General features: G+C 43.3%; 1 protein-coding gene across 4 annotated transcripts in view; it reads left to right on the top strand.

Annotated features, from left to right (window-relative positions):
• The window catches only part of LOC125022942 (ankyrin repeat and fibronectin type-III domain-containing protein 1), a 133,582-nt gene that overhangs the window by 72,597 nt on the left and 40,650 nt on the right, over positions 1–20,335 (top strand). For 3 of the 4 annotated variants that reach the window (XM_047609946.1, XM_047609945.1, XM_047609944.1), the window contains one exon: positions 14,735–14,775. In XM_047609946.1, coding sequence (XP_047465902.1) covers positions 14,735–14,775 — 41 coding nt within the window. Of the gene's footprint in view, positions 1–11,134; positions 11,377–14,734; positions 14,776–20,335 lie in introns of those variants that run through there. The other variant, XM_047609947.1, reaches the window with a different exon arrangement.

Raw genomic sequence — 20,335 nt, 5'->3', positions numbered from 1 at the left:
AACCCAGAGTCCCAGAATAGGCAATATTGTGGGTCTCTATGACAACTCCTCCATGGGCTCTGCACAGAGTGAGATAGAGAACATGACCATCAGCAGCCAGGGAAGCAGGCAGACATTTCTAACCTTGACATTTTTGGAGAGATTCCATGACATGTTAGTCCAAGGCTTCCCATCGTCCAAATCAGCCGTAAAACCCACTCTCAATGTTCTTTCCAGTTTTTGGATTAATGACTCCCTCCCCCCCACACACTCCTTTCCTCTACGTCCTCTTCCCAACAGGTCTCGCAAACACAGCCTGTCATTTTTAATATACGCTTGAAACTAAGCACTACTTTTTGTCCTGGAGAATCTCGAAAATTACCAAGCGATGGCTCCTTGCAGAGGCTCTCTGGAGAGGCCCTGGGGTGAGGGAATGGAGCTGGAAGGAGGAGCTGGCCCCCGAGACGCCTGCAAGCCGTCGGGATACACACTGGGCTGGCCACAAAAATGAGCCTCTGGCCAGTGTTGGCTGCCCCTCTGGCTTCACACAAGTACACACACACACCAGTGGAAAAGTGTGACTGGAGGTTGCTGAGGAGCATGTAGAGAGGAAGAACGATGATGGGAGACTTTGGGAATAAAGGATAGAAGCTTAGGGTTGGAGTAAATTCATTCATATTTCTCCCCCTCCCTCCCCCCCGCACAAGCGAGCCAAACCTCACTGGGCGAATGAGTGTTCCTCGTAAACAAGCCACAAGAACACAATGGCGCCTCTAACTCTAGAGAGTCCGAGGGAAATAAAGGGGTGCAATAAGAAAATAAAAGAGGAGACGGATGCCAGAAAGAAAAGACACAATCCTGACTGACTCTAATAACAAAAACAACAGTTAAGTGAAGAAGTGGTCCGGGGTAATATCGAGAGCTTTGCAGGATCTGGTCCAAAGTCTCCTGCTGGACTGTAAACGATCCAATCCATCAGTTATGGCAGCAGATATCATGTCGAATCTGGTGACTCTCACCAGTTACTTTCAATCTCAGATTGTCCCCCGTGTCTTATATTCACCAGAAAAGCCCAGAAATTTCAGAGACCACCATTTTTTATTTGCAGCCCATTTAATCTAATTAAGATTCATAAACATTCACTGATATCTATATGTGTATAGCTTGTATGTGTTGTCTAATACCGCATTTATAATTCATGCGCCGTTCCAAACTCTAATCCTTGGTGGCTCGCAGACCGCGATGCATGTTTCTTACCATCATATTTTAGTCCTCGAGCTCTACCATGATTGCACACAAAAGCAACAGGACTCTCTTAGATTTAATGTATTCAGATTACAGGCAATTATGGCTTATTACCATTTTGTGGGGGAAGCGGGGCTAATTTGCAGTATTTGTTCAGTGACTGTCTAATAGCGAGTAGGGGAGGGAGCCTTGTACTTCCTGCTGTGCAAGCTGTGATGCTGCGGGAGAACTGTAGCGTAGCGCAAATATTAATGACTCATTTCCCCCTCACCTGGAAGACGAAAGTGGAGCTAATCCAGATACATCAGAGCTAATAGCCCAAATAAATCACTCGTGAGCTCACTTTGTGGCTTGTTGTCTTTTAGAGGAACGGATACGGAAAATCAAGCCACGGTCTGGTACTCATGAAACTCCTGTGTTTGAACTTCTTTTAAATTATCTCTTCATTGTTACAGAGTAAATGCTCTGACTAAACGCCTATGATTCTGCTCTGAGAGGTAACGTCAAGAAGATTCATATTTCACCAAAGATCACACAATCAACTTTTGTTTTGATCTTACATTTCGTGTTCCTTTGAGCCGGTCATAGTTACGTAGTGACGGAGATGCTTTTTTCTTCACCCTTTTCAGTTCCGTGCCATGATTCTGCTATTAATCATAATTTTGTGTGCGTAAGAAGTGGTGAGCGGTGGAGCTAAAGGAGAGCAGCGCTTTTAAATGAATGCTGGTTCCCAGTTACAGGAAAAGCTGTCATCAGAAATACTTGGATTTGTGAAGTCTTTGCGCCGATCAAACTGCTGAAAAAGGGTTGGACCGCCGTCACTCCAACAACCAGAAGTTGCCAGTATATTCACGATGTGTGCTCAGCGAGGCATTATAGACGTGGCTGAAATAACATTATTGTTTCTTCAGAGCGCTTTTCAAATCACACTGAGTACTTTGGTGAGCAATAAAGTGTAAGGAGGACTTTCCAGCACTACTCAAGAAATAGTCTGACGGGTTCAGGTGAAGGACGACTCCATTTGCATCTTAAATAAGAGCTCCGTGTCTCACTTCCTGTTTGCGTACGGTTCAAATTGAGCTTTACAGGTTAATTATTTACAATTTTAAATTCTGCTGCTCAGCACAAATAGACGGGTTAACTGCCATTTAGTCGGTGGCCTTTTTGTGAAACTCCATTGAATTCTTTCACAAAAAGATCATGCACGATATGTCCCTACTAACTGCGTTCCTATTAGCATGCAAGCTAAATTGTGCATACTGGTTAATTGTTTACCATGTAATGCAATGCTAATTTCTCGCCCAGTTTAACAGATTAAATCAGTGCCGGACCCATTTACTTTACTGAAAAACAACAACCCAAGCTGAAGCGTCAAGTTGCCGTTGGTAGATTTTCAACCAGATCTCCTCCACTGATGGGGGCTTAGTCGCAGATTATGAATTAATAGTGAAATTCTGTCCCAACAGGCCCCGCAAACATCCCCGTTTACCACTACGTCAGTGCTGCTGATTTACCTCACCGACGTACCAGGAAGAAACTGCCAAAAGACACTCACTTACTGGCTAATACACCGTGCTGTCAAACTTAGCATCCTTCCAGTGAAACCTTTCGCCACAAGAAATGTGAAGCATGAAAGGGTCGCTGTGTAGCGCTGCGTCTCTCCTCTGGACCCTTCGTTTCTGCTGCCGTGTGATGGTGTCTGTGGCAGTATATTTAGCCGTACGGTTTAGGACAGGAAGAGGGGAAGCGCTGAGGTTGTTTGATTGCTTCATTATGGTCATATATACGGCCATATATTTATGTATACTTTGTTACGTATGTCATTACATGTACACCAGTGAGTGTTTGTTTGTTTGCGTGCATGCGCTTGTGTGTGTGCGACCGAGTAGAGAGGGCTCAGTGTTTGGACCACCCTGCGAGCTGGGCTGAGTGACAGCATGGGCCTCAAGACTCTTGCAGTGCACACACACTCACTCACAGAGGCGCGCGCACACACACACACACACACACACTCGAGCACATACAGTGCTCAAACACACACGTCAGCGAGCTCATTTTTCAGCATGTTTTCTACTTTGTTAATGTCTCATGACCGAATTCGCATGATGCTCCAAGGCAAACACGCCGTATTAAAATGGAATAAATCACTTTGGGATCACACACGCTCATTAATATGACACTGTACCACCTAGTATCATCACAGCAAAAGCACCAGTTAAATCTCATGCAAACTGACTGCAACAGGCAGCCAAACATTTTCTCCGTCTCTGTAAACCTTAGCAAAATCGGGCGATGACATAAAGTTAAATTGGAATAAACGGTTCGTTTCTCTCCAGTTGTTTCTCTTCATTACGACCTTTTGTTTGTAAGAAATGAAGGCACAGGTCCAGTTAACCACTACAGTGAAGTGCAATCCTCGCTAAATGTTTCTATGTTTAGACTTTGAGTGATCAAGCTGGCCATTACCATGGTGATCTCATTCTTATCAAAGGCTTATTTTTCATCAGCTAGTGTCTGTGGCCCGACCTCCGCTATCATGTCGAAAACATTGCCATGAAAAGTTGTGAGGACATTGAAGACACTAACTTTTATTCCTTATATAACACCACTGAAATAATATGTAAGAATATATATGAAATATATGTAAGGATTGCAGTTTTTTGCATGCCATGCGTATGTAGTCTTTTTAGCTACAGACAGGTTTTCAAATGCATCACACAACATTTCTCAAAATATAAGTCATCCAACCTGTAGAGGTACGGACATGCAGAACCCATTAATGAACTAGTGACAGCAAAGATCGACTGTGGTGTCACCTCACGTGTCCTGTGTCCGGCCAAAAATCTGCACTTGGACATTCTGCGCCTAATTTGAAGGAAATAACCCTCCGTACCAGCAGGTGTCAGTAGTGTCTATTTGTCTCTATTCCTAAACGGTGGAAGTGGTGCAGGACACACATTAAGCCAGAGTCATAGACACACACTAGCAGCCAGACACCTGCAAATGCCCCACCATTGGCTTGGTGTGTCACTGCTGTATTCCACATTGCATCTTCAGGCAGTTCTTCCAGCTTCTAGTGGATATGTTGCAGTCAGAAGGTGACGTAACCTTTGCTCGCTTATGAATGTGCTTAAAAGTGGGACGGTGGATAAGTGGTTTAATCAGCTGATACTAGTCTACACAATGAATATACCACAGAGGATCAAGGGCTAAAGTGGGTTAAAGTGAAAAACGTAATTATCATATCACACAGGAGAAGTTGTGTCATGAAAAAAGATACCAAACATGGGTACGGTAAACTTCTTTTTATGTGGTGTATAAAGGCAAAATCAACAGTATTCAAAAACAAACAAAATAGGCTAAGAACCCCAAGGGTTAAGAACACTGTTCTTGCCAATCCCTCATGCCGTGGATAGGGGAAAAAATAGAATGGAAGCTTTGATCCAGTTTTTGGAAACGCTAACGGCCCCTGGATCCACGACCGTGAAAAATAACGTCATGAAATAATCAGTAGCTGTCGAACAAAAACCATGGATCTGTGTTTGCTGGAAGATATCAAGGGATAGGTTATTTCGAAAAAAGAAAAAAATGAAGGAGAGCTTCCTTGGCCACGAATGTCATATCCTTAATCGCTAGTTTCTTATACGGCTTAATGGCTGTAGAGAGATGATAAAAACTAATTGCGATAAATGTTTCGTCTGAACTCTTAACCTCACCTCCGCGGCGTCTTCTGTTGTGTGATGATTACTGCTAAATGCCGCGTCTCATATTCACATTCAGGCGTTTCATGTTGTAGTGGCTCAGAAGCACCGCATCTAGAAACTGATAAAGCAGCCAGACGATAGGAGAGCTATGTCCGAGAGACATTGTAGTCAAGTGTGCCGCTAAAGTGCTCTGGGTGAGCGCGGCGTATTTAAACATCCCTGTAATTTTCCTCACTGCACTTAGCTTGTGCTAATTAAAAAGTGATCTGAATACTTATTACATTAGGGTTGATGGACGTATGAGTCAATCTGAAAGGAGCTTTGCAAAGTGCAGCAGAGTGGGCCGCTGTTTGCAGTAGCAGGAAGGGAAGGTGGGGGTGGGGGGCGACTTGCTGGTTGGCCGGTGGACTGACTGGGGACATCAAAGAGGACGAAGCCAGCGCGGGGCTGAGCTTTCTCCAATGATTAAAAGCAGGGGCCACAGCAGCGTCTGGATGGGCCATTTAAAACTAATGAGGGAAAATAAATAGAGCCATTGCTGCTGGCGTGTGTAGGTGGAGTGAATAGAAATGCGCGTGTGTTAGCATAATATGGACGTATTTATAGGTTATATCACTGACAGCCTCGGAGGAAGAAACATGTGTAAGATCCCGCGGAGTCGGTTAAACACCTGATGATGAAGGCAGACGCAGCCGAAGCCTTGAACATTATGTGAAATGTACACGGTGACACGGGGAATTTGACGCAAAGTGCAGGCGAGCGAAGCCGGCCCGACGTGTCGCCGCCTCGCTCGTCGATCTATTTCCGACCCGGAGTTGATCTTTGCCGATAATCACCGTCATCGTATTTTACATCAAAATTGACTCACCCCCGCGTCGGTGCGTCTCCTTTAGCGTTGTGTGTGGTGCGCTCTGAGGGACGTAGGCAGGTGGCATTTGCTTTTGTGAATGAGTCATGTACTCTGGATCATTTGTCCCATCGTCATGCTGTTGTTTTGACACATACAAATGGGAGCACGGGCACCGAGTGAGTGAGATGACATTGAGTGGAACTGAAGTGCTGACACACGCGCATCAATTTGCGAGGGAGCGTGTGGGGCCGACAACAAAACCATGTGTTCTGATTCATTGAAGGTGAAGGCTGTTGTCTATAAGTAAATTGCGGACGTCACGGGTGACGTCAATGCCGGATGCATCGCAGGCATTTATTAGTCATCGTAATTGCCTATAATTACCTCACAGAAATGCAGTTGAAACTTGTGAAATAAGTTTTCTTGGAAATTTTAAAGGTTTTATTCACATTTTTCTTTGATTTCTTCATTAAACTACCATTTTTTTCTGCTCCTGTTCTCTCTCTACTATATTTTCCAGTTTCGTTTGGAATAATTTCCTCTCTCCTTTCATCTTATTTTCTAATTTGCAGTTCTCTTCTTCTCCGTCGTCTTCTTTTTTCCCCCCTTCTTTTTTTTTTTTTTTTGTTGTCATCATCTTTTCCATGTTCAAAGCACAGCTTAAGCAAAGGCACAGACTGCTGAGCCCCTGCAACAAGCCATCATTTTCTTTGTTGATAATCCAAGTGCTTGGCTGCATGATGGTACCAAAAGCCAACCCATCTTAACGGATTCCAGGCCCCTTTCACAATGTGACTTTTTTATTATTACAAGTTGCGTTTAGCGTCAGAGTTGAGTTATTTCTCAATCCAGCGCTCTTCCAAGATCTAATGGGCAATTATCTGTGGAGGAGAAGTTAATGGGTGTCCCATTTCACAAAGTCCCCAGTTATTTATGTCAATGAGCACCATTGTGTGGAAACGTGGCAGACCCGTGCTAACCGCTCGACTTGTTTAGATTTTCTCTATGGAATCCCACACCCATTGTAAGCCAGCAATAACCACAAGACCCGTGTGTGTGTTTTACTTGAGTGTGTAAAGTCCTGTGTGTATATATAGACAAATGTAATATGTAAATTCAGAGACATGATGAAAGTATATACTGACGTACAGATCCACGCGTGCACACACACACACACACACACACACACACACACACACACACGCTGACCACCCCGGCACCCGCAAACCCATATAAACAGACATCGTGCCTCCCACATACACCACACACACACTCACCACAGACACTTACACAAGCAGAACTGTAGACCTACCACCACATACTCAGACAACCCCCTACACACAGACACGCATGCACATAGCTATAGACCCACAGCCACATATGCAGGCATCCCCCCCTCCATACGCACACACACACACACACACACACACACACACACACACAGACACACACAACCGGAGACCCACCACCAACATCAACACCCACAGGCTCGGGCTCGGTGACATCATGGCTTGGATGACAGCACGTCTTCCAGCCCTATTAGTCTGATTGTAGGTGGCTCCGCCGCAGTGATTTATGGGTAAATATCCATAGTCTGTGTTGATTTATGAGCCATGTTTTGGTCCCTTTGGTCCCCAGACCGCACGATTTGGGAGTGGGAATCCTACACAAATAATGACATTGTAAAAGTGGAGACAGTGAGGGAGAGGAGAGGAGGGGGGGGGGGGAGAGACCCACCCTGTCACTCTCTCATCACCCAGCGCTGTTTACGTGTTGTGATCGGTCAGTGACACACACGTATTTCAGCCTCTGCTGGCGTACACCTGTCCACCTGTACTCTCTGAGGCGCTGCCTCCCCGCTCAGCTCGCTCTCCGTTCGTTCCTCTGGCCACTTCTTCTGCCGCCGATGCAGCCGTCTGTCAGCTACCCCTGTCATCTGTTTTCTTTCTTTCTTTCTTTCTTTTTTTTTTTGGTCCGTGCCTCAGAAGTGTCTGCATTTTTTAAGAGCCCTATTAATTCCGTCTAACACTAGAGTGGAAAGTGGATTAGCGCGAGAAACAAAGAAGGAACGCGCTGTTCGTATTCTCCACATCATCTTTGCATTTGTTTGGGTTTATCGCGGCTCCGCCTACTTAAACAAGAAAGGCTTTTGTGTAAACCCAGAAACGGCGGGTAATTACTGGAAAGGTTCTGACCGGCATTATTAAATTGATTAAGTTTTTCTTTTGTCGGGGTGTATTTCCACCAAAAAGTCCGCAATAATCTGTGATTAGAAAACATTAGTCATGAGTTGACGGCTGTGAGCAGTTGCTGTTCTTTCAGAACATGTCAGAGCATTCTGAATCTTAACCCTAGTGTGCAACACATGTGCACATTGATTAAGCAGCAGAAACACCTCTGAGTGAGGGCAAAAGATAGCTGAGGAAGTGTTAAGGAGTCTCAGTTAGTATCTTGAAACCCCTTCACTTTTTTGTTTAAGTGGTAGAGTGAAATATTAAAAGATTTAAAGCTGTTTTATGTGAATAAATATCATTTAACACATATTCATAGAGGCTCTATTAAATCAGTGATACTCAGAATTTAGGTCTAATTATTAAATTGTAGTTTTGTTAAATTGCGATCGGGAGGCTTGCTGGTTTGTATCCTGATGCCAGCTGTCACACTCGTCTCCCGTGAGCCCGCAAAGGAAGGATGTACCAAAAGGCCACCAGGAACCCACTGAGAGCCCTTCAAGGAAGTTGCTAAATATATGTGTGGTAGCGTGCACGTACGAGAAGGAAGGAGGGAGATGTGCGTGCATTTGCATTTACATGAATTGGCCCGTGTGTGTGATGTCGGGAGATATAATTAGAACACCTCCTTGTGACTGGCAGGTGATGGGACAACCTGCTGCGGCCCCACAGTGGCTCAAGCTGTGCGCTCGCATCCCGTATAGTCACCGCCGCTCCAATTGGCAGGTGTTTTCTTTCTCCTTTCTTTTTTTTTTTATTGTTGTGGAGGAAAGCGAGAGTGGGCAGCGGTATGGATGGACGCAAGTAGAAAAGGGAAGACATAAAATTTTAAAAAAAGTATGACAGTATTTCCTGTGTAGCCTCTCAAAACATTGCCAGTGCGTTTGACATTTCTACCAGCTATGAGTAATGTTCCCTATACAGCTCTGTGCTGCACAGTACTCCCTCCCTGGACAATGAGGTGGCAGAGATTGGTGTGTGCCCACAGATACAGTGACTCATAATACGCCATACTCACACATACATGCGCATACAAACAGAGAATGTCGCCCACAGCAGTCGCCCTGCAGTCGTGCTGAAGGTCAACAGCTGCTCAGCCAAACGCTGATTTCATCACTAAATTGATTCATATTGACATGATAAGATGAAGGTCTAAGTGGTTGCCTGCGTCTAAGATACTCTCCATTAATGTTGGTTTTCATGTGTATTAGAGTACTTTAAACTGCCACTCAACCTCTGGCTCGACATTACACTCTTATGTGTCTGGCATAAGAGTGAGATGCATAAGATGTGTCCTGATCAATAGGTCTTAACAAACAAGCATCATTATTTCAGCTGAATGTTAAAAGTATAGAGCTGATCCTGATTTTTTAATGAATTATAATGTTGATGTGACCTTGTTGAACAAACAGAACAAATACATTTTTGTTTTCCTACTCCTTCCCTAGAGAACTAAGCAGCACATAAAAATATTGCTAGTGTATCGGCCTAATTTATTTATGTATTTATGATAATTTACCAACCTATTATTTACTGTACTTTACCCAGTGCAGCTATTAGATGTTCATTATGGATCTCTGATGGTATCATACATAATCACAGGTTCACGACATTTTCCTAGGAAATAATGTAGTACATTGACCACGGATGCACTATTTTAGTGTGATGATGAGTAAATATTGTGGAATATTACCACACCAGTAGTAAAATATGTTTGCATGGCCCCGTGTTAGCGCTGCCTGCTGATGTGGAAATCCAGGGGGGTCTGCGGTTCGCAGAGAAAAGAAAAGAAAAAAAAAAGAATTAAATGTTATCAAGATGAAATTTATTTTGACATATTTAGCAGCGCGTCCAGCTACCGTAATAATTGTAGTCTGTGCGCAACATTTTTTTTCTCATTCATAAAAAGCTGAAATCGGGGACATTTTTGGGGACAGCTTTAGCCGGGGGGACAGGTCATCCAAAACAGGGACTGTCCCCAGACATCGGGGACGTCTGGTCACTCTAAAAAAACCCAAACAACCTACATGGCACCTTTGCTGAAAACACTGTCAACAATGGTGCAGATCCATCTGCTACCAGCACGGTGACTTTGTTGGTAAGAACCAAAGTCATGGACAATGTTTTGTTGTAGTGCTTTGGAGAATGCTGTGTTTTAATCACATAGCCATCTCCCATTGGCCGTCGCCTCAGTTGAGTCACCTCAAAGCTGGTACCCGGTCATTTCACAATGGCAAAGTTTTTCTTGTTGTTTTTTTTTTTATCTATCGCCGCTACAACTTACTGAGCGTCATTAAAATCTCATGGTCTCTTGGTGCCACATTGATGCTGGTTTCTTCCTTTGTGCCCCTCTGGTTGGAGTAGTCACACATAGTGCCAGATGACATATTATTCAGTGTGACTACTGCAACAGTGTCGTGGGATTACATTTGCAGTGCAACTCACAGCGAATACATTTAAGCAGCTTTAGACACCTGTGCACTTGAAAAACAATAATTAGGACCAGAGGGCTGTGGCAAAGTGCTTGAATAGGTAATTAGCTAATGGTTTCTTTGCTGCTGACTTTACATGTGATTTGTAATTCCAAAGACAATTGTAAAATAATGCTGCTGTGTCTGTGGCGTTTTTCTGCATCTAATGAGCAGGAGGCAAATCCCAGCCCAAACAAAAGATCTTTGGTACGCAGGCAGAAGATTTGTGGAAATGTGCGCGCGGGCATTCTTGAAATGCCATTGTCCGTTTAAAAGTATTCACGGCAAATCCTCCAAGTCAGCTGTTTGCTCTGGATTAAATGCTTCGAGTTGCACAAGGTGGTCCCAGATGGCAAAACGAGGAAGTTCACCTGAGGTCTCCACTCCTCCATTCATCCGTGTCTATCATCTGCACGCTGCTGGAAACCTTTCCCCTCCCCTCGGCCCATCATCCTCTTTAGGCTACTGTTTCTATAATGAGCGTTTCCTCCACCCCACCACCACCTATTCTCCCACTCTCTCCCTCTCCCCTCCTCTCCTCTCCTCTCCTGTCCTCCCTTTCACTCTGTGAGCAGAATTGGAGAAGCTTATCGCCTAGCAACTACAATTAAAGTACAACAAGTCAGTGGCGGTAGCAGCCACCGTTGGAGCAAGCTTTCGCAAACCTTCGTGTGACCAACAGCTTTAGACAGAAAAGCGAGGAACATAGAGAGAGTTGCACGGGGAGGGAGGGAAACAGAGCTGAGGAGTTGAAGTTGAACAGGTGAACAGCAATTAGAGTCGCCGCCGAAACACCACGGTGAGGACTTTGGGTTCTGGAGCCGAGAGTGAACGGCAAGACAGGGAGAGTGGAGTAACCGTTCCCCGAGCTGGGTTCACTGGGTTGGACTCGACAGGTATGTGCGTGTATGCTGGAATTTATGGACGCTAAGTGGAGGCATTCTACAAATACGATGCTTGGATCCCTGTGCGTTTTTGCTCCATGTGTATTTTACATTTCACTCCTCGCGCACTCTTCCCTGCTCGTGAGTCAGTATTTGAAGTAGCACATGTTGAGAGGATTTATGCTTTTGAGGCATTTGGCAAGAAAACAGCATATACTGTCACAGTGATTTCACAGCTGTGACAGTATACCTTTTTTTTTTTTTTTTTTTTTTTTGGTAGCTGCTGTATAGGTATGTGCTCACACATCTGCTTCCATACATGCTCAGTAATACAAATGCTGTTGATGAAGCTAAATGAAGGATTGAGGATTTGTATTAATTATCTCTCACTCGTTAATACTTAGCGTACAATTCTAAGCTGTCGTCTCATCTCTGCCAGAAATATGCCCTGCAGCTAATTAAATCTCACACACTCCCCTGTGCCATTAAAACCACTGACTAAGGTATTAATGGCAGCGGCCAGGTGTGATGCGTCCTGCTACCAGAGACGACTCGCAGCCACTCCTGGGGACGCTGGGAGGTGAAAGTCAAATCCCCACCAGGAATTATGAAACCTGTAGACAAACTAAATATGTACAAAGAAGTCAGGGGCCTGTCAAAATGTCAACGCGCCGCACACATAAAAGCGCACAAGGTCATACCCACACAAGCGAGCTCCAGAGAATCGGAGTCACTTGCTGGTCAAAATGTCACCGTGCTGCTCACATAAAAGATCGCGCACACAAACACAGTCACACCCCAAACAACAGCTCTCTCTGATGTTCAGTTGGATTCAAAGGGATTTTTTGTCACTTCTTTTTAAAAGGTCTAAAACTATTTGTATGAGTAAATCCAAAGTCCAAAAGGTCTTATATTTTTTTTGTGTGTCATTCGTTCATACGGAGGATATCAACCAGTTCAACCAAGACTTGAGACACGGACTTGTCCAAAACATGGCTTCTTCCTGTATTGACTTTGTTGGTCTAAGTCCAGGTACTAACCAATCAGTGTAATGAATCTCCTCACATTGTTTCTCGTCATATATTTTGTGTCTTTAGTATCTGTATAACAAGAAACCAATCCAGAGAGACAGTGCTCTGAAGAATATAATCTCATCAACTGATTTATAAGCCTGGGAAACGTCCCTGACCACTAATTTACAGAGAATTCTGTCTTCAAACTAGACTGAGTTTGTGTTTCTTTATATGACTGACAACTTCCATATAGTAATGGTGTCACAACAAATATTTTCCCGTTAACTGCTAGCATAAACCTTTCTGAACAACAATGCAGCTGTTGCAAAACCAGTGAGAGAATATTAACATGAAGACATGATGTTAATTCAAAGTTAACAACTTAGGGATTTTCACCTTTTACAGATCCAGATAACCACCTATAAAGGTGGTTAAACAAGTTTGACGAGTGTGACTTCCTCACTGAACGTGATAGCTATGTGACACCATTTGTATTCAGGCTTTGGATTTCCTCTAAGTTGTCCCTGAACTGAAATGCCACGTATCCACAAAAAAAAAAGAAAACTCTCTGTGTGCTCTTTTCCCACAATTTGTGGTGGTGCTGCACTTGCCGGCACTAAAGATGTTCATCGTCATCTTAGCACAGATGGTGATGGTTCAGCGTAGAGTTCCTGTATCCAGTATTGGGACCGGGTTAAAGAAGAAAAATAGTTGATTTTTGTGAATGAATGAAGATGATCTTTAGAAGGTCGCAGGTTATAAACTTTCTACCCATTATCATCCAAAAACAAAAGGTGACTGGACTCGAGTTTCTTTACTTCGCCTCTCATCCAAGTAGCTTTTTCAGTTCTAAAGAGCTGGTGGATGGTACTTATCAGTACCATTCAGGAGCTAAACAGTTCCTCTACTATTTAGCTGGAGTTTAACTTGTAATTTAAGGTATTCAAACCAGTTCGCATAGTATTTCCAGCACTGTATTACAACTACAACTAGCAGAACACATTTCTTTGGTAGAAGAAATCAGCCAGCCAGCCACTACCTCTACAAGTACTTTCCCTTGATTTTAGCTCGGAGAACAGTTGCATCAGATTTTCATCAGACTTACTAGTAAGCAATGCGTTACACTGAATTACAAGCTGAAAATGTTGTCGAATAATTGGCAGTATTGGCCCTTCCATTTAGAGTTCAGTTTCTCAACCGAGTACCAAGGTACCATTAGGTGCTTTTAGGATAATGGGTTCGATGAAAATATTAAACAGCACCACGGTTTCACTCCAGAAAAGTCTCCAGCCTGAGGCCAGTGGTGTGTGTGTGTGTGTGTGTGTCGGATGTCTTGTGTGTTTGCGTTCGTCGCAGCATGTGTCACCTCCGAGTGCCATACACCTCCAGAACATGTGCGGGGGGGGATACTATTTGTGTCTCCACCTGCGTGTATAGGTGTATTTTTGTGTCAAGTGTGTGCGCGGTGTGTACGTGCACCCGATAGGTTGGTCTGCCGGAGGGATGCGTTCAAAAGTCTCCTGTTGAGCAGAGCTGGCAGGAAGTGTTCATTTTGCACTGAAACTGGTTGACTTCTCATCAGGGAAATGGCTTTTTAACTTTTCCCTCTGCCTTTCTGCTTGCTCAGTCTTCTTTTGAAACACACGTGCAAACAGTTTGATGAATGCACACACATGCAGTAAATCCACGACATGTTTGTAAATATAGCAGGGGAGCTAATTATTTTCCACTGGAGACAAGGTCATTGCCCATGTAATTGGATCTTACAGGGTGGTAGTGGTCATTTGATTGGTGTTGTCTAGAAGGTGAAGCTTCAGATTAGCAGGAGGACTGTGTCAAGCATTAACTGTCAGTCACCTCAGCTGTAATAATCCAAACTCAATTAAGGGAAAAGCAGGGTATGTTTGTGTTTGGTCACTGGATTGTTTTCAGGTAATTAACTTACTGATCCTTTAATTGTGAGCAATATATTCCGTGCAAACCCTATGCCCTCTTTTTTAAATATTTTTTTTTTTATCTCATTCATACAGAAGTTGTTCTTTGCAGTATACTATTCCCACTGTATTGTTCCTGTTATTAGTGCTATTCCTCAGTTAATTACACACTGAGCTGTTTGGTTGCCAGTTTTGCATTCAAACAGCTCTGGGATAACTAGATGAAGCCATCCAAGGACAGTCAAGCCTATTATAATGCAACAATACGGAGTCAGTGCGTATTTATGTAAGGTGTAAATGCCCTCTGAACAATACCAAGCTTTTACAGCATAGACAGTAGTGTTCTCTTTGAGACTTTATAATGGAAGACCACAAACTCTTTGATGGTGTTTCTAATGTGTGTTTCTCTTTGCTCATTTCCAGAGTCTGGGCTCCGCTGATAGAAAGGAGAATCAGAATAAGAAGTAAGTCCCTTTTTATTCACCTGCCCTCTGTACGTCGTTTAAAGGAAACATTCAAGGAAAAAGGTTTTTACCAAAAATGACAACACTGATGTTTGGTGTGGAAGACACAAACGCCAGAAGATACGGAACTGAAGATATTATTGTATTTTGGAGCTAATTGTGTCTTATTACATAGTGTGACTAGAACATTAGGCAGCTTGTTCTCCGAGGTAACCTGAAGAATTAGACCAAATTCATCTTGGTTGGATGCCAATACATTTCTGTGCGTTTGTGTGTTTCAAATCAAGTTAAGTCTGCATAAGCCTGACTCATAATCCATTCCGTAACCGTAATACTTTTCGGCTATTCCAAGGCTTCAACTCGGCGCTTGGATTGGTAAGAATATGTGAATAGGAGTAAACACACCTACAGATTTTGGAGCAGCTTAAATCAGTTTTGCAATTGTGTTTTTGTGGAAGGGAAATGTGAGGAGTTTGTGTTTATTGTGTAACTGAACGTCTCTGCCAAGTGTTATGTTGACTGTGACACCTTCTGTAGGTTTGTGATTCACACCTCGGACCTTCTCACTGAGAAATGGCACTATTCACCACAAACCCTGTTTCTTAACAAAATGTATCAACAAAATGCAGTGCCAGGGGAAGACGACAAGAGGACTGTGTTGTATCATAGTCTAGGGAGAAACATCTGTTTTCTGATGTGCTACTATTACATTTGCTCGGTGGTGCTATTTGCATTCTCTTTGCACTTCCTAACAATGCTAACAGTTAACTCATGTGACTGTTTAGCTCCTGTAGAAGAGAAAGACAACACTGGCCATTTATAAATAACATAGTACGTGAATTTCAGACTTGCGTACTCGGTAGTTTGGATTAGACAAGTTTGACACTGGAGTACAGACGGGAGGACGCAGTATGGCCATTCTGTGATTGAACCAGCAGCCTCCACATGTGTAATTGATAAAACAGGTGGACAACGATGATAAATAGTCTCGTATTTATGTGTTTACTCTCTCAATGACGCATCTAAACATTTATTCAAATAGACAGGGATCACCTCTGGGTTCTATCTCTTGCTCAAGGACACTCACTCTACCCCCTTAAAACAACACATCCAGGCATTTGGACTTGTCAGTGATTTGAATTGAAACACTGCTTGGACAGAGAGTTATGACGCTTTAAAAGTCCACAAGACGTCAAATACAGACAAGAACGCTTATTGAGAAACACTAGTTGGCTCTTTCCTGTGTATGGCGCTCACATTTTGTCACATCGACCTGGTGAATAACTAGTTTACATAAATGAATAATTACAACTCACCCAATGGGGAAAAAAAACTCTTTCCAGAGATGATGCCCAAGGTTTTTCCCTCTGTTTTGCTTTTGGTTAGCTACTTCTTCTGCTCTGTTTATAAGCATAACGTAGTCCACTAACCCTAACCCTAACCCTAACCCTAAGGCCAACTTCTGATGTCACCGCACAGCTTTGTTATTCTCCTAATGTGCATGTTTCCTTTTGTCTTGCAATTTTCTCTCAGTTACTCTTGGCTTTACCACTTTAACCATCTCCAGTAGCATTTCCTACTTTATGTTGGGGCCTACATTAGGATAAAACAAGATCTTATAATGGAGAAAATTCCTTTTAAATTTAAGAATGTTGTGTGAAAAACCAAACCTTGTGCTTCCCAGAATATCAGTCTAATGTTACAAGTGGATGGGAAGTTAAGTCGCACCAAATTAGCGATATGTTTCAGTTTTAGTTTCCAGGCAACCAAACATATGGTATCTCCTGTCTGGTTCTCCGAGTGGTTCATTAGGAGAATGTGGGGACATTCATTCATCGAGTGTACCCATGTGTAGTACATACTGTTGAATTTATTGCTTGTTTACCTCCATACAGACAGTCTCGGGTGGAATTATGTGTTTGTTTTAGTGAAATACAGCTTTGGAGATGCATATTTGAACCGTCTGCGTTCCCATGGTTTCAGAGCAACAAGCCTCTCATGAAACACGGGAGCTTGCATGAGTAAAGGTGCGACGTTTGTGTGTGCATGCGTGTGATGTCCTAAAGATACCCAGCCGCAATTCTGTCGTAACTTTAATGAACACGAAAGGCAGAGACATAATCAGGCTCAGTCAAAGATCCTCTCTGACTCAGAAGTTCGCGTATGCGCCGGAAATTTGAAATTCACAATGGCCGATCATTTTTCAGTCCGTCTCTGTGGAAGTGGGTCGTGTGCGTGTTTGAGGCTTCGGCTCCAGAAGCCGCTGATTAGCTACTGCATTATGGATTTAATGTACACTCTTTTGTCACGCCTAATGTGTCGGTGTGCTGGCACAGCGAGCACTCAGTGTGCCAGACTCCAAGACATCTGTTGCCAGGAGACGAGCAGCTGTATTCAAGAGAGGCATCAGCGGAGCCAATGTGGGATGTCAAGTAACTATTTTCAGTCTGCGTTCGGAGGAGGGAAAGACGACTGTTCAGCATTCACAACCACACATTTGAGACGCTTATGATGAATGAGCGTCGGTGCACGTAGAGCGGAGTACACAGCAAACATTATGCGCACGCATATTGTGAACATGTCCTACGTCGCAAAGCTATCATTAACCTGAGAAATGATAAGATAACAAATGATAAGACGCGGGCTTTTCATCTCAAAAAGTGTGCGTATTTATTTTCCTGTGTTATCTTTGACATCCCATATGTGTTATCTCCTCCTCACCGATGTTTACAATCGCTTTCTCCGATCCTCGGCTCTTAGTCTGCTTTCTGCTCCGCTTCCCGTTGCAAAATCTGATCAGTTCTTGCGTAGATATAGCGCAGCACTGCAATGTCAAGACTGTTTAGTTATACTGGCCTCAAAATGTGAGTAAAATTATTTTATTTAGCTGCTCAAATTCCATAAAAATTGTGTGTCCAGTCGTTTCCTGAAACTCAATGCAAATGCGAGCCGTGCTTGTTCCCCTGTCAGGCTGCCGTCAGACGTCTGTTCCCCTCTGATTCTTGTCAGTGCGGACCTCTTGCTCTGGAGAATATCATATCATTCATGCTGTTACTACATCCTACTTGGACCTCGGCAGCATTCTTTTTACGAGCTTTAGCGGGTAATCGCTGGACCATTTACAAGTGGTTCAGAATGCTTCTGTAAAACTCATAACCAGATGTGCTAAAATGTCTCACTTTACATACCATATATTTTGATATGTCGGAGGCATATTTCTGCACGGACGTTTCCAGAGAGGACACACGGATGAAAGTAACTGTTAATATCTAATACGTATCGATTCGTCTCACTTGTGGGGCTTTTATTCCAAAATCGTGTAAATCAGCACATTGAGTCGTCGTACTCCTCCCCAGCTTTAGTTTAGAGTTACATTTGGATGCACTGGCTACAGTTAACACTTCTTATACACACACGAGACCTGCATTTTATGCACGTTTTAGATTTGAGAACACAGAGCTTTAGTGTCTTTGCTCATCTCTCCTATGCATGCTGTGTGCAGACAGTGGAGGAAGACGGGAATAATCAGGGAGGGATTTAGGCACAGATGTCAGGGACGAGAGAATTTGATTAGACTAATTTATTCACAGGAGCACACCGTGTAATTGTTCTCATATGTGTGGGATCTACGTAGGTGTGTATGTGAGGTGGGCTGAGTTAAGGTAAGTAAGAGCCAACCATGTCTCTGATATAAAGTGCCTTGAACTAACATTTTCAGTGTCTCTTTGGGTTGTTGTTACGGCTTGAGGGGCAGTTTTCCCAAATGGAAACTGATTTTTTCAGTTATATATCAGTTGAAAATATCTATATTGACAAACTGAAACATTAACTGGGCTTTATTAGTTCAGTTTACGTTTCCGTTTGTCGATACAAATGAATAACTTCATGTTACCCTGTATCAGTCATAGTTTTTGACATTGAGAAAGTATGGAAAAGATAACGGTTTTCTAGCTTTCTCAGTGCTTAATTGCGTAAAACATGCTAAAAGTTTTTTTTTTGATGTTTAAAAACTAAAACAAAGGTAAAAGAGACTGCAAATAGTAATACATAGATCAGGCAAAACATTATGATCACCTTAATATTGTGAAGCAGCTGTGACTCATCAGAAGGATGTTGTTAGTGGGGGTCTTTGGGTCCTGTGGGTTCAGGGGAGGCGTCTCCCAACGATGCTTGATCAGTTTGGGATCTAGTGAATTCAGAGGCCAGGTCAACACCTTGTGCTGCTCTTCATGTCATCGCTATGAGGCGGAGGTGCCTGGTCTGATCTAGTTGGGTGGTACATGTCTAAATAACATCCACATGAATGCCAGTTAGAAAAGTTTCACAGCAAAACACTGAATTGTCACAAGATGGTTAATGTTATTTATGTCTCCTGTCAGTGGTTTTAATGTTGTGGCTTGTCGGTGTATATGTAAGCAATAAGTAAATAATGCTGTTGGGTGGTCTTCTTCTTGAGCTCTAACATACATGCTCAGAACTTGTTGTTGTTTTTTTTTTATACCTAACTGTTTTGTACATATTTCAAAAGCGTAACTGACTAATCAGTGGAAGGTTATAGTTAAAGTTCTGTATTTTAAGCTAGTCATAACTGTTTCATAACTCCTCTCGCTGTTTAAAACTGCGTCTAAGACCCTGCTGTTGTTTCGCTGCCACGCTCCTCACAGCTGAGCACTTTCCCTCCCAGCTGTAGCTTCTTGTTTCCGTGGTTACAGGTGACACGTGAATGAAATCGCTGCGGTGATTAATTCACGGCCTTAATGTTGACATCACAGATTTTGATTCCAGTTTTATTTGGCGCATAGTACGGAGAGTCCGAAGGTCGGAAACCGCCACGGCATGTTCTGTGTTACCGTGGAAGATGTTCTCTCTCTTTCATTGGTCGACACCAAGCAGAGCAAAACACACAATTAGACAAAAACAGATACAGAGCGGAGACCTACCGCATCACTCTGCCTCATCCTCCAAACCATCCAGGGCAAAACATGAGAAGGACTAAGGGTTCCCACTGTCTGACCGACCTGAAACACATTCCTTCATTTTTCCAGCCTTTTTTTTTTTTTTTGTCTGGGGTTCTGAAATCCCAGTGTAAATACATACTGAGGAGTATTTACAATAGTGGTAATGGTGGTAGGAGAGGGAGCTAGCTCAGCGGGCCCGGCGGAGACTGCCGCTGGCTAACTATCCGAGTGTGTGACTATTTCTGTTTGCGCAGTTGATCTAGTGCGCTCGCGTGTACACACGCTCAGAACTGCAACGTACGAGTCCGTAGCTATACTGTTTATTGAGCGTTGTTTCATAAAATGAAGAGAGCGTACATATGTTAGCGGAATTTATCCCACTATCTGTGTGTGTGAGAGAGTGTGTGTGTGTGAGTGTGCTTATTTGATGTGGTTTGGCTGCAGTGATGTTGGGTTGTTTGAGAGCTTCCCAAGAGCAGACTGCCAGGCCAAAGAACTGAGCAGGCAGAGACAGCCATTGTTTTGGTAAAGCATCCTGGTTGTAATTCTGTATTTGTGCATGTGTGTGTGTTTGAGCGAGTGAGAGAAGGAGAGACAAAGAT

This window comes from Mugil cephalus, chromosome 16 (assembly GCF_022458985.1).
Source record: "Mugil cephalus isolate CIBA_MC_2020 chromosome 16, CIBA_Mcephalus_1.1, whole genome shotgun sequence".
NCBI classification, from domain to species: domain Eukaryota; kingdom Metazoa; phylum Chordata; class Actinopteri; order Mugiliformes; family Mugilidae; genus Mugil; species Mugil cephalus.
This window is presented reverse-complemented; position numbering and strand designations above follow the sequence as displayed.